Here is a 15678-nt window from a genome sequence, read left to right as displayed (position 1 = left end):
TGCTTTCTGATAAGCTGTAGATAATATTACATGTATGTATGTTTTGTGTATAATAGCTGTTTGGGACCACACAGCCTTCAGAAAGTATGCAAAAAAACTACTCTACCTCTGGAGGTCTGGCCTCATCTGTGTATTAGACATACAGCCTATTGATTTCAATGGGTGCCATGTAATGCCTAATTTTTTTTTTGGAAGGACTGTGACACTGAAGGGGATTGTCAGAACCAGACAACCACTTTAATGATAATGCCTTTCTTAAAGGGGTTGTGACAAGTTTTTAATTTATTCCCTAGTCACAGGATAGCGAACAAATATCTGATTGGTGCTGGGCCTCCCACTGATCAGAATAATAGGGGTCCAGCGCCTCTGTGTAAATAGAAAGGCAGTTTGTGCATGTGTGCTGACACTCCGTTCATTCTCTAATGGACTGTCGGAGATAAAAGCTAGCTCAGTGCTTGGTTGTTTCCAGTTGTCCCCTAGAAAATTAATGGAGCGGCAGCGGACATGCACAACCTGCTGCTCCATTCATATTGGGGTACAGGACTCCCCTTCTCTTGATGGATGGGGGTACAATGGTGGAACTTCTCCGATCAGATACTCCTCCCCTCTGTTGTATCTGTACAGCCACAAGAGTGTATGCATGTAAGTAGCTCACATTAATATATATGTATATAAATATATATATATAGCGCCGTTTCATATACAGTATATGTAGTGATCTTTTCATTGCAATCATAAGGACAATCATAGAAGAAGATACCGGCATTACTGCATGAAACATGAAATTGTATAGATATATATGTAGTAATAGGATTTTTGTACTTTACCTTCACATTGGCCTTTGCTGTTTCGTTTCCACCCATAGCAGCACTCCATTTTGGTTCCATATCTACATATTCCCGGTGTGTTTAGAGACGGTATGAGCCGCCTGTGCCTTCTATAGATGCAAATAAAGGATGATACCATTCAATAATTTATTTCACCAAGACATAAATCACTGTATTAAAAAATACTACATCATACACTCACCTAAAGAACTATTAGGAACACCATACTAATACGGTGTTGGACCCCCTTTTGCCTTAATTCTGCGTGGCATTGATTCAACAAGGTGCTTATAGCATTCTTTAGAAATGTTGGCCCATATTGATAGGATAGCATCTTGCAGTTGATGGAGATTTGAGGGATGCACATCCAGGGCACGAAGCTCCCGTTCCACCACATCCCAAAGATGCTCTATTGGGTTGAGATCTGGTGACTGTGGGGGCTATTTTAGTACAGTGAACTCATGGTCATGTTCAAGAAACCAATTTGAAATGATTCGAGCTTTGTGACATGGTGCATTATCCTGCTGGAAGTAGCCATCAGAGGATGGGTACATGGTGGTCATGAAGGGATGGACATGGTCAGAAACAATGCTCAGGTAGCCCGTGGCATTTAAACGATAGCCAATTGGCACTAAGGGGCCTAAAGTGTGCCCAGAAAACATCCCCCACACCATTACACCACCACCACCAGCCTGCACAGTGGTAACAAGGCATGATGGATACATGTTCTCATTCTGTTTACGCCAAACTCGGACTCTACCATTTGAATGTCTCAACAGAAATCGAGACTCATCAGACCAGGCAACATTTTTCAACAGTCCAATTTTGGTGAGCTTGTGCAAATTGTAGCCTCTTTTTCCTATTTGTAGTGGAGATGAGTGGTACCCGGTGGGGTCTTCTGCTGTTGTAGCCCATCCGCCTCAAGGTTGTGCGTGTGGTGGCTTCACAAATGCTTTGCTGCATACCTCGGTTGTAACAAGTGGTTATTTCAGTCAACGTTGCTCTTCTATCAGCTTGAATCAGTCGGACCATTCTCCTCTGACCTCTAGCATCAACAAGGCATTTTCGCCCACAGGACTGCCGCATACTGGATGTTTTTCCCTTTTCACACCATTCTTTGTAAACCCTAGAAATGGTTGTGCGTGAAAATCCCAGTAACTGAGCAGATTGTGAAATACTCAGACTGGCCCGTCTGGCACCAACAACCATGCCACGCTCAAAATTGCTCAAATCACCTTTCTTTCCCATTCTGACATTCAGTTTGGAGTTCAGGAGATTGTCTTGACCAGGGCCACAACCATACATTTATTGAAGCAACTGCCATGTGATTGGTTGACTAGATAATCGCATTAATGAGAAATAGAACAGGTGTTCCTAATAATTCTTTAGGTGAGTGTATTTCATTGGAAGCAATCGGGTTCACAGCATGAGACACATGACCTTTCCAGCTAATACCTAATCATGTACATTAAATAAGTCAGGAAAACAGTTGTGGTTGTGGACACCCAGCAGGATCACTGGACAGTCTGGTTGTATAAAAGACCAAAAGCCATTCCTACAACTGTAAGGGTGGGTTCACACTAGCGTTAGGAATTCCATTATAGCTTTCCGTTATAACAGGGTTATAACGGAACATAATGGAATCCATAGGATGGAATGCAAAATGGAAGCCTTTAAGAGGCATTCCGTTTAGCTCCGTCCTAATAGAAGTCTATGGGAAAACATAACGGATCCGTCTGGGTCCCGTTATGCAAGACGGAAAACAAAGTCCTGTCGACAGGACTTTGTTTTCCGTCTTGCATAACGGGAACCAGATATATCTGTTTTGATTCCCATAGACTTCTATTAGGACGGAGACCAAACGGAATGCCTTTTAAAGTCTTCCTTTTGCATTCCGTCATAATGCAAGTCTATGGGCAGCAAAACGGATCCTCCCTTCCGTCTTATGGATTCCGTTATAACCCTGTTAACGGAAAGCCATAACGGAATCCCAAACGCTAGTGTGAACCCACCCTAAGTATGACACCAGATGCCTCTACTGCAAAGTCTCTTCTGCAAAAAAATTGTTATAGTAAATAATTGTATTTCACATGAAATCACAATTCTGAAACATTTATTCTTCTGACTTGTACGTTGTGCTGTTCCTCTTAGAAGTTTAGAAATAAAGGTACAACTAGGTGTTACCAGTTGGGGTTGTGTCCCTGCACAGTCTGGCAACTAAATGTAGCACTTATTAATAAAGTTCTATCAGGAATAATAAAGGGATGGCACATCCTAGAGCCGTACGAAAAGAGGCTGCAGAATTGCTATTAAATGGGAAATGCAAGTAGTTACTAAAGCAGGCTTATCAGGAAGTCCTTTTTATGCGGCGAGTAAAGTGTTATGTTTTGTATTTCTCCACTTTTTTTTGGTCCATTCATAGACTGGGTTCAAAAATATTAGCAAATACTGCTTCAAAAATGTTATATGTGAACAAAGTATGAAACAGTATGTTCTTGTTAAGTCCTAAAAAAAGCAGTAGTTTAGTGCAGGGATGCTCAACCTGTGGCCCTCCAGCTGTTGTAAAACTACAACTCCCACCATGTCCTGCTGTTGGCTGATAGCTGTAGGCTGTTCAGGCATGCTGGGAGTTGTACTTTTGCAACAGCTGGAGGGCCGCAGGTTGAGCATGTCTGGTTTAGAGGAAGTCTATAAGTAGTTTTCTATCAAGCAAAACTTCTGACAGCACTAGGTAGGAGTCGGCAAGATAAACATAACTTTTGTGGAGCTTTTATCATCTGGAGTAGTGAGAATATGAACTTTTATTCTGCCAAGCATTGCTCCTGTTAAAGGGGTTATCCCATGACTAATGTAAAAAATGAAAATCAAACATATAGCACATGACAATCTCTTTCTAATAAAGCTAGAACCAGCCCTGTACCGCACATGGATCCAGAGATCTCCCCATTCATTGCTCTGCTAGATTTTTATCAAGCTGACAGCTCAAAGGTAGTGTCTGTTCTGCAGAAGCTAAGGGGGCGTGTCCATGCTCTACCTATCACAGCTCAGAAAGATGAAACTGAGCATGTGCGGCCTTCTCAGTGAGCAGGTCAAAGAAAGAAGATAAAGAACAAACAGAAGGTGGCGCTATATAGATACATTTTATTGAATAGCTCAGTGACTAAACTAAACTTTTAAATTACATGCAATTACAAAAGAATTCAGATCCAGGTGCTGGTTTGAAAACAGTAGAATTTTTTTCATGGGACAACCCCTTTAAAGGGATTCTGTCACCTCTTTTTACCCTATAGTGTTGCGGACATGCATGGCTATATATATATATGTAAATCAGCCTGGTAAGGAGCCCAAGGGGCTGTACTAACTGTTCTGGAGCCCAGCCACGCCCCCTGTGAAGGAGCCCAGCACCGCCTGTATCCATGAATCTCCTCCTTGCTCATGAAGTCAGATCGCTGTAATCCAGCGATGCGCGAGCTCGCACAAGCGCAGTGTCAGCATAGTGTTCCTTCCCTGTGGTGGCATCAGCTACAGGGAAAGAACTGCGCATGCGTGAGCTCGTGCATTGCAAGATTATGGTGATATGACTCTGTGAGCAAGGAGGAGATTCCTGGTTACAGGCGGTGCTGGGCTCCTTCACAGGGGGCATGGCTGGACTCCAGAACCATTAGTACAGCCCCTTGGGCTCCTTACCAGGCTGATTTACATATATACAAAATCATCGTTTACACTTAATAAAACCACTCAGAGATATGGGACAGGTATATCGCGGACATGCTAGCGGTGATCTAGTCGTGCATGTCCGCAACTCTATAGGGTAAAAAGAGGTGACAGAATCCTTTTAAAGTGCCGAGGATGCTTTGTGCAGTGAGCTGCCTTACAACCCCTTCCCTGTGAAGCAGCTTAGGCTACTTTCACACTTGCGGCAGGACGGATCCGACAGGCTGTTCACCATGTCGGATCCGTCCTGCGGCTATTTCGCCGTGCCCCGGACCGCCGCTCCGTCCCCGGTGCATGGAGAAAGCCGCCGGAATAAAAAGCCTGACATGCAGTAATTTTAGTCCGGCGGCCTTTCTCCGTGCACCGCCGTGCTGCGCTGGAGCTCCGCCCCCGTCCCCATTATAGTCAATGGGGACGGAGCGGCGGTCCGGCGGCACGGCGAAATAGCTGCAGGACGAATCCGACATGGTGAACAGCCTGTCGGATCCGTCCTGCCGCAAGTGTGAAAGTACCCTTACAGAACAGAGCAGAGAGTACTTCAGTTAATCACCGCCTCCTGGGCACTTGCAGGAGCAGAACCTGGCAGAATAAAATGTAATATTCTAATACTTCATACTACTTCATACTACTCCTGAAAACAAAAGCTCCACAAAAAGTATGTCTGTCCTGCTTTATCCAGACCGTACTTTGCACTGTCAGTCAAACCTGTTGACGGACTCCCTTTACGATAAACAGCGATCAGAAAATACATCTCAGATAACCATTTATACATTTTCTAATAGTAGGAAAAGGGAAGTCATATAATAAACTAATTGGATATCTACTTTAAACACAGTCATCCAAGCAAATTAAATTAAATTAGTGAATGGAGTTGCCAAATCCCGTATTAATTCACTTAATCCAGCAGAGTTGCCTGCAGGGTTGTTGCAGTTCAGTTATCTGCTCAGGTCTCCACAAAGGAACAACTTGTTATCAGTGGATAGGATTATGCAGGAAATTTCATGGCATATTCTCTGTTACTTCCTAATAATAATTTGTAGAGGCCTTTAAATCAGCACATTTTGGTTGAAAAAATAAACCTTGTGATTATTATATTTTCATTAGACATTTGAACTCCCAGAAATGTCCCAAGTGTTGACATACAAAATGCTTGTTAGGCTACATTCACACGACCATATGTGTTTTGCGATCCCCCAAAAAAATGAATGATGTCCATATGGCATCAGTTTTTTTTGCGGATCCATTGTAACAATGCCTATGCTTGTGCTCAAAATGGACAAGAATAGGATATGTTCTTTTTTTTTTTGCGGGGCTACGGAACGGAAATAGGAATCGGGATAGCGCACGGTGTGCGCACATTAATTGAAATTAATGGGTCTGCATCCTATCCGCAAAAAAAATAAAACAGAATGGACATGGAAACAAAATACATTTGTCTGAATGTAGCCTAAGGCCCCTTTCACACAGGGCGAGTTTTCCACGCGGGTGCAATGCATGAGGTGAACGCATTGCACCCACACTGAATCCGGACCCATTAATTTCTATGGGGCTGTGCACATGAGCGGTGATTTTCACGCATCACTTGTGCGTTGCGTGAAAATCGCAGCATACTCTATTTTGTGCATTTTTCATGCAACGCAGGCCCCATAGAAGTGAATGGGGCTGCGTGGAAATCGCAAGCAAGTGCGGATGCGGTGCGATTTTCATGCACGGTTGCTAGGAGACGATCAGGATGGGGACCCGATCTTTATTATTTTCCCTTATAACATGGTTATAAGGGAAAATAATAGCATTCTGAATACAGAATGCATAGTACAATAGGGCTTGAGGGGTTAAAAAAATTAAATTTAACTCACCTTAATCAGCTTGTTCGCGCAGCCAGGCTTCTCTTCTGTCTTGTTCTGTGAGGAATAGGACCTTTGATGACGTCACTACGCTCATCACATGGTCCGTCACATGATCTTTTACCATGGTGATGGATCATGTGACGGACCATGTGACGAGAGTAGTGACGTCATCAAAGGTCCTATTCCTTACAGATGAAGACAGAAGAGATGCCGACTGCGTGAACAAGTGGATTAAGGTGAGTTAAATAATTTTATTATTTTTTTTAACCCCTCCAGCCCTATTGTACTATGCATTCTGTATTCAGAATGCTATTATTTTCCCTTATAACCATGTTATAAGGGAAAATAATATAATCTACACAACCTTGAACCCAAACCTAAACTTCTGTGAAGAAGTTCCGGTCCGGGTACCACATTCAGTTTTTTATCACGCACGTGCAAAACGCATTGCACCCGCGCGATAAAAACTGAACAACGGAAGGCAATTGCAATCAAAACTGACTGCAATTGCGTATCTACTCACGCGGGTTTGCCGCAACGCATCCGGACCTTATCTGGAGACACTCTTGTGAAAGAGGCCTAATGCCTCATTCACACGTCAGTGTTCGGTCAGTGATTCCCATCAGTGATTTTGAGCCCCAACCAGGTGCGGCTCTAAACACAGAGCAGGTGCAGATCTTTTCCTTATACCTTATGTCTGTGGATGCTCCAGTCCTGGCTTTGGCTCACAATCAGTGATGGAAATCACTGACCGAACACCGACGTGTGAATGAGGCATAAGGCCTCTTTCACACGAGCGTGACGGATTAGGTCCGGATGCGTTCAGTAAAACTCGCACTATTTTGCAAGCAAGTTCAGTCAGTTTTATCTGTGATTGTGTTCAGTTATTCCGTTTTTTCCGCGCAGGTGCAATGCGTTTTGATGCGTTTTTCACGCGCGTGATAAAAAACTGAAGGTTGTACTGTGCGCGCCATCTCCTCTTACATCTGATCGGCGGGGGAGCTGGGTGGATAGGTCATCAATAGTAAATGCCCAACAACACCTTTAACTGAATACAGTAATGTATATTATATAACATTATTCTAATGCTGTAACTATGATGAAATTGTTCCTGACTGTACCAGTACATCTACTGTATCAGCCGTGTATCAAGAACTACATTGAATTGTATGATGTTATATTAAATATTTAGACAGAGGACAACAGGCGAAGCTCCAAACGTTCACGGAGATCTGAGGGGGGAAGAGATAAAAGGCTCTTCACTACAGGTACATGTGCAGGACATGGCTGTAACCACCTCTTTGTAATGTGATACATGCTGTACTTTGTCAGCAGCTGTTTTGCTACATAAGAGGTTTCTCATCCTTCTGTAATAGCTCCATTTACCGGATTACTATTCTAGTGTAGTACAAAAGCAAAGACATCTCATTTAGCCTTATGATCTCTCACTTTAGACAGTCACTTGATTGGTAATGTTATAATCGACATGTCCTTATACCTTTAGCACTCACAGCCTGTAGTTTCCTAAAGTGGCACGTCATCAGGGCAGAGGAATTTAAATTAGGGTATCTGTTCCCTGAAAGAGCAAAAGATGTGCAAGTATAATATACCTACTGAAGAACTCCTACCAGACCTCTCACTGGAGAACTGCAACCTCACAGCCTCCAGTCTTTTAAAGGGCTTCTGTCACCCCACTAAAGTCATTATTTTCTTTTGGGCTAGTTACATTCCTTATAGCGCGATATATGAGAATATAATGGTGTTACTTACTTTCATTCGGCCGTTTCTTATAAAAACGAAGTTTTATAATATGCAAATCAGGTCTCTACCAGCAAGTAGGGCGTCTACTTGCTGGTAGCCGCCGCAAATAACCGCCCACTCATCGTGTTGATTGACAGGGCCAGCCGCGATCTCCTCCTCCGGCCGGCCCTGTCAGCATTTTAAAAATCACGCGCCTCTGTTCATTCGGCGCAGGCGCTCTGAGATGAGGAGGCTCTTCTCCTCAGAACTCCCTCAGTGCGCCTGCGCCGATGACGTCTTCTCTTTCGGTGATGTCATCGGCGCAGGCGCACTGAGGGAGTTCTGAGGAGACGAGCCTCCTCATCTCAGAGCGCCTGCGCCGAATGAACAGAGGTGCGCGATTTTTAAAATGCTGACAGGGCCGGCCGGAGGAGGAGATCGCGGCTGGCCCTGTCAATCAACACGACGAGGGGGCGTTTTTTTTTTGCGGCGGCTACCAGCAAGTAGACGCCCTACTTGCTGGTAGAGACCTGATTTGCATATTATAAAATTTTGTTTTTATAAGAAACGGCCGAATGAAAGTAAGTAACAACATTATATTCTCATATATCGCACTATAAGGAATGTAACTAGCCCAAAAAAAAAAAAAAGACTTTAGTGGGGTGACAGAAGCCCTTTAAGGGGCACTCTGCCCGAGACTGCCGGAGCATTGTGGGGTGAAATGGGGCTAGGATCACATTCCCAGTGTACGGAACATGATCCCTGAAGTGCCCACTACAGAATTACATGCTCTCCCGGTAAGGATTAATAAAAAAATATTATGGCCATGCTAAGACTTGACACTGTGGGCGAGAGGAGATAAAAAATTATAACCAGATAACCCTTTTTAAGGGACACTTCTATAAATGATGGCTGGATGGTTTTCTAGATATTATTTGAAATCACTCCATATATTCTACTTGATGTTCTGGCTCTTTAAATTCCTCTTTGCGTGGACTTTTCTCATGGCATGCAGTTTAGCTTAAAGGGGTATTCCAGTAGGTAAAAGCTATCCCCTATCCACAGCATAGGGGATAGCTATCAGATGGGTGGGGGCCTTACCTCTGGGACCCCCACCGATTTCGAGAACAGGGGCCACGTACCCCCTGCTGCTCCCCTGAAATGATCGGAGTGGCCAGTTGCACATATACGTGGCTGCTCCATTAAAGAGGACCTTTCACCGATTATGACACTGTGAACTAAGAATACAGACATGGAGAGCGGCGCCCGGGGATCTCACTGCACTTACTATTATCCCCGGGGGCCGCTCCGTTCTCCTGCTATGCCCTCCAGTATTTCCGCTCACTAAGTTATAGTAGGCGGAGTCTGCCCTTGTTCTTCTGTAGCGCCGGCCAATCGCATTGCAGAGCTCACAGTCTGGGAGAAAATAACCTCCCAGGCTGTGAGCTCTGCGCTGCGATTGGCCAGCGCTACAGCAGAACAAGGGCAGACTCCGCCTACTATAACTTAGTGACTGAAATCTCCGCCTACTATAACTTAGTGAGCAAAGATACCGGAGGGCATAGCAGGAGAACGGAGCGGCACCCGCGGATAATAGTAAGTGCAGTGAGATCCCCGGGCGCTGCTCTCCAGGTCTGTATACTTAGTTCACATTTTCATAATCGGTGAAAGGTCCTCTTTAATTTCTATGGGAGGTAAAGACATAGCCGAGCGCGGAGCTGTGGATAGGGGATAATATTTACCTACCGGAATACTCCGTTAACTCTCTCAGACAGGTCATCACTGCAGCTAGAGAGCAAAGGGGGTGTCTATCTGAATTAGAGCATCACATATTATACTGATAAGATCGCTGCTCTTCTGTGGGCATCTTTATCTAGGCCTGTTAAGAAAACAATAGAACTATCATACTGTTATCCCAATTCTACACCCACTATTATCAGGATTTCCCTTTAGATAACATTTCTCTTCACAGCAGCAGTAAACTGACCATGGATTATCTATATAGGATATTATAGGAGGTCTTATCATTTGTGCCAGCTGCTACAGAAGTACAATACTTTGTATTTAATTTAAAGAGAATAAAGTGCTGACAAAATGAAAAGCAGGCAAACCTTCTAAAAAAAATGTTTTCTATAATTATTGAGTTAAAAAAAACATACCACATTCTCATGGTTTATTGCAATGGTGCAGTCAAAGTTCAATAGACTCGTAAAGCTTCCAAGAGGATCACACTCCCTCTAAGGCCGCTTTCAGACGAGCGAGTTGTACACTCCGGACTCGGAGCGCGAGTATCAGACAGCTCCCGGCCTGACCTCCCAGCACTGCCGGGGTCGCATAGCATTATATTGATTTCTGATGCTATGTAAACCTTACAGTTCTGCAATGTATTGGATAACACTGTCAGCATTAAGTTCAAGGCTGACCTATTCAGTAGGCTTAATCTAGGTGAGACTTTTCCATGTGGAATCCTGAGGATAAGTAGCATGCCACTTGCTCTCGCAGATTTTCTATTTTTAAATAACCCGTCAGGACCTTTGGAGTTAAAGGGTTGTAGAAAGCGCTTTCCCAAAGTCCATATTCAGGACCCCTATCTATTAAATAGCATGGAGAGCAGCTACAAAGGATTCTGTCTTGCCCTCGGGATTTGACATGTCCAAGCATTACATGAAGGACCCTTTGCGTTCATTGAGCACTGTGTAATGCTTTATTTCCGCTGTGGTGGCCCTGCTGGAAGACTGCACACTTGCTGCCAGATTTTCTCAGATTACAGCTGGCTGCTGGGTGTCCCTTTCTAACAAAAAGAGATACAGTAGACAGCCATAGTTTATCCAGGTTGTTGATACTTCTGCCCTCTCACATTCACCGCTATACGTTTACCTTGGCCTGGGCAACACCAGATGAAAATACAGGCTTAGGCCTCATGCACACGACCGTTGTTGTGGTCCGCATCCGAGCCACAGTTTTTGCGGCTCGGATGCGGATGATTTGCGGACCGCAAAAAACGGCACAGTCGTGTGCCTGTAGCCTTAGGGCTTGTTCACACGAACGTATTTTGCGTTCCGTATACAGGCCGTTTTCTGCATTCTGCATACGGTCCGTATACGGAACAATTCATTTCAATGGGTCCGCAAAAGATGCGGATAGCACTCTGTGTGCTCTCCGCATCCGTTGCTCTGTTCCGTGGCCCCGCAAAAATTATGAGTCCTGTCCTATTCTTGTCCGTTTTGCAGACAAGAAGAGGTGTTTCTGTGATAGGCCTCCTGTTCCGTTCCGCAAATTGCGCAAGGCACATGGGAGGCATCTGTTTTTTGCGGACCTCAAAAACGGCACGCTCGTGTGAACAAGCCCTTAGATTTACATTACCCACATATGATGCTCTGCCATTAAAGTGAACCGTCCATGTTGAAAATGTGGTCAAGATGCAGTCCTGTCTGGTATAGAGGAGCTGAGCAGATTGGACCTAGTCAGTGATTGACAGCCTCCTCCGCATGAGCGTGCGTGCAGAGATAGGCCTCTTGCCCACGAACGTGAGGGCTCCGTGGGGCAACCGCATGCGGACCACAGATCCATTCACTTGAATAGGATCCACGATCTGTCTGTTCCGCAAAAAGATAGAACGAGTTCTATTTTTTTGCGTAACTGAAGCACGGAACGGAACACCACGGAAGCTCTCAGTAGTGCTTCCGTGGGGTTCTGTTGCGTGCCACACCGCATCTCCGAATTTGCGGACCCATTCAAGTGAATAGGTCCGCATCCGTGATGCGGAATGCACACGGCCGGTGCCCCGTGTATTGCGGAACCGCCGTATGCGGGCCGCAATACGGCCACAGGAGCACTACGGCCGTGTGCAAAAGGCCATAATGTAACTGCCAATCACCAATGAAAACGCCCACTGCACTCCTAAGCCCAAATTGAGTGGAGATTTCATTTTCCGAATCTTTTCCCACATATTTTTCCCAAATCCAAGCGCCAGCAAAGAACTTCACTTGTGTTTGGGCGTGTGGCTCAACGTTTGATGATTTGCTTTCAAATAATTCAGTCATATATAGGTATAGACAGACAGGGTGGTGCCCATATCTTCTGTTACCAGTTGCAGTCTATTCACATTAGTGTGTTTTATCACTGTTAGTGCACGTTCACATTGATGTATTAAAATTGTGCTATTAGTAAAAAAATAATAATAATTATGGCTCCGGGAAGGCTGGGAGTACAAAACGAAAACTCAAAAACGGAAACTCGCTGTGTCCTTAAGGGGTTAATACTCATAACAACAACAATAACACTAACCATTTTAAAGACAAAACAACAATAAAATGCACTAAAAATATTTAAAATAATTATTTTTTTCTCCCTAAATTACCACTCCATTAGGCCTCCTGCACACGAACTGCACCTCCTGCACACAAACGCAAATTGCAGGCCGCAATGCACGAACACCGACCGTGGGGCAGCTGCAGCGGATCGAGGACCCATTCACTTTAATGGGTCCGCGATCCGCCCGTTCCGCAAAAAGATAGGATATGTTGTATCTTTTTGCGGAATGGAAGTACGGGACAAAACCCCACGGAAGCACTCTGTAGTGCTTTTGTAAGGTTCCGTGCTTCCGTTCCACACCATTCCGCATCTCCGGATTTGCGGACCCATTGAAGTGAATGGGTCCGCATCCGTGATGCGGAATCCCCACAGAACGGCGGCTGTGTATTGCGGATCCGCAAATGCGGTTTGCAATATAGCAACGGGCAGCACAGGAGGTCTTAGGCTACATGCACACGAACGTTGTTTGTTTCCGTGTCCACTCAGGTTTTTTTTGCGGATAGGATGCGGACCCATTCATTTAAAAAAATGCAGACAGCACACATGCATTAAGGCTACATGCAAAAAAAAGGGTGACATATGCCATCCGTTTTTTTTTGCGGATCCATTGTAACAATGCCTAAACCGGACAAGAATAGGACATGTTCTATTTTTTTGCGGAAACGAAAGCACGGATTCGGAAGTGCGGATCTGCAAATGTGAATGTGGACAGCACGTTCCAGCCCCATTGAAAATGAATGGGTCTGCACCCGTTCTGCAAAATTGCGGAACGGATGCGGAACCATTTTGCGGACGTGTGAAAGTACCCTTAGTAACCTGTTCAGTTTGACTTGTAAGGCTAGTTTCACACTAGCGTTCGTCGGTCCGCTCGTGAGCTCCGTTTGAAGGAGCTCACGAGCGGACGCGAACGCCTCCGTCCAGCCCTGATGCAGTCTGAATGGAGCGGATCCGCTCAGACTGCATCAGTTTGGCGGCGTTCAGCCTCCGCTCCGCTCGCCTCCACACGGACAGGCGGACAGCTGAACGCTGCTTGCAGCGTTCAGCTGTCCGCCTGGCCGTGCGGAGGCGAGCGGATCCGTTCAGACTTACAATGTAAGTCAATGGGAACGGATCCGCTTGAAGAGGTCATCATATGGCTCAATCTTCAAGCGGATCCGTCCCCCATTGACTTTACATTGAAGGTCTGAACGGATCCGCTCAGGCTACTTTCACACTTTCACAATTTTTTCTAAGTTATTAATGCAGACGGATCCGATCGAACGCTAGTGTGAAAGTAGCCTAAGAGGAACTGCTCCTCCAGTAGTTGGTCTATCTCCAGGGCAAGATAACAAGTGACGTGTGTAAAATGCATCAGTTCACACTCCTGCTCCAGAGCAGTGGAATTCCTGGAACACATTACTGTTGGCTTTCCCTATATGAGAACATCTGGTGTAAATTATTATTTCGGTTTTGCACCTGTTTTCTCCCAATGAAAATAATGAAAGTGTGATTTATAAACAAACATGGCGTAATTATAATGGCGCAAATCACAAAATCTTCCATATGACATCCTCCGAGACTTGAACAATTTACCCAACTGCTTATTTCCTGCTGAACTTCACCTAATCGACTGCCACTTATTCAGCTTCCATTTAACGCTGCCCAAGCACAATGGCACACAGCAGACGCCCCACACTTATGGCACACTACTCACGGAGACAAGAGACAGACCCCAGAACCCAGACAGCATTTTCTTCAGACTGCTCTTCAAACTGATTTATACACATATGCACATGGGTAAAGAAATGATATAGGTATATAAAAGTATATAACACATCAAAGTGCACCATTCTATACTTTCATATATGTAGGACTTAAATAGTATGCCATATAGTGCTCTAAATTCCTAACACACTGTGATGCCATATGGTCCCTAGTCCCAGGCGACAGAGAGGGCAGGGTTTATTTGTAGTAGGATATGTCTATAGGGATCTGTATCCTGGGCAAATCAACAGCAATCCCCCTGGAAGCACTCCTGAGAACAGAGCTGGGGGATAGCTAGGTAACAAAGAGTATATATACAGAATTTAGAGTCCTAGGTTTGTGGTGTTATAAAACAAGACATCCCCTTTAAATGGAGTCTGTCACCTCCAAAATCAGTTTCAAAGTAAGAACACCACCCTTTAGTGTAGGTGCCCTGAAACAGACCCATCCCTTTCTTGTACTTCTACTCGTGAGACATGCTTCTTTTTATTTTTATGCCAATAGGGTTTTAAGTGCACTGTGGGTGGGGACTGCTCTATTTGGTGCACCTTGCTCCCCCTGTGTCATCGCTCCCGACTTTGAAAGCTCAGGGACTGTCAATCAAACAAGAGTGGAGGTGCTGGGCGGTGTTAATGGTGGAGCAACCTTGTCTATGGTGCACCAAAAGGAGCAACCTCGTCTATGGTGCACCGAAAACCTTATTTGCGTAAGAATAAAAAGAAGCATCTCTCGGGATTAGAGAGCTGGATTTCCACAAGAAGGTTTGGCTTTTCACAAGAAGGTATGGCTATGTGTCCTGTTATATTTGTGTTTGCTTCTGTTCTGCATCCTCAGATTGAATGGTAGAACTTTGGATGTGTCCTGGTATTATATGGCATGCACTAAAAACATAAGGTTATGTATGGACATGCAAACTGACCTTGAAGACTCTGCAAATCTACCTGCAGCAGAGGAGAAGTATACACCAAGAAGAGTTATCCACAGCAGCAGCCACATGTCTACGTCCTGGACCTGGAGAGCTTCTACTGGGAGGTAAAGTTCAATGTTCTCTCTCCTTCTGAGGACTTGTGTGGAGTTCCTTTTGAATGAGGGGCAGTCCTGGGAGTCCCTGTAGTGCTCCTTACTCCATCCCTGTGTGCGCTCTAGTAGTGGGGGAGCACTTTCCTCTGGCTTGTCTTTTGTTGGGTGTTAGCTCTGCCTTTTTCCTGCCTTTAAGCAGCTGCATAAAACACTTGGCTGCTCTGAAATTCCAGCCAGTCTGCCCTCACAGTCACTGATGACAGCGCAGTAGGTTGGTGGGTTGTGGCAGGATTTTACATAGGGAGGAGTGGGCTGCCTAGGGTTTTCCTTATTTTAACCCTGTGTTTCCACTACCTGTGACAGAAAGGGTAGCTGGAAAAGTACTTGCCTGTTACTTCAACAGCCATGGTGTCTCACTCATCTTTATAAAATTACTAACCATTGGTTCTCTCCAGATTTTCTAAAATAACGTA

General features: G+C 44.9%; 1 protein-coding gene across 1 annotated transcript in view; it reads right to left on the bottom strand.

The window, feature by feature from the left end:
* EGFL6 (EGF like domain multiple 6) overlaps positions 1–15373 on the bottom strand; it is a 106308-nt gene extending 90935 nt beyond the window's left edge. Inside the window, exons 1-2 of the mRNA XM_044285352.1 lie at positions 15105–15373; positions 828–937 (exon numbers count right to left, since the gene is read on the bottom strand). Of these exons, the coding sequence (XP_044141287.1) occupies positions 828–937; positions 15105–15181 (187 nt within the window). The 5' untranslated portion in view covers positions 15182–15373. The remainder of the gene's footprint in view (positions 1–827; positions 938–15104) is intronic.
* Between the last annotated feature and the right edge of the window lie 305 nt (positions 15374–15678).

Source organism: Bufo gargarizans, chromosome 3 (genome assembly GCF_014858855.1).
Source record: "Bufo gargarizans isolate SCDJY-AF-19 chromosome 3, ASM1485885v1, whole genome shotgun sequence".
Taxonomy (NCBI): Eukaryota; Metazoa; Chordata; class Amphibia; order Anura; family Bufonidae; genus Bufo; species Bufo gargarizans.
This window is presented reverse-complemented; position numbering and strand designations above follow the sequence as displayed.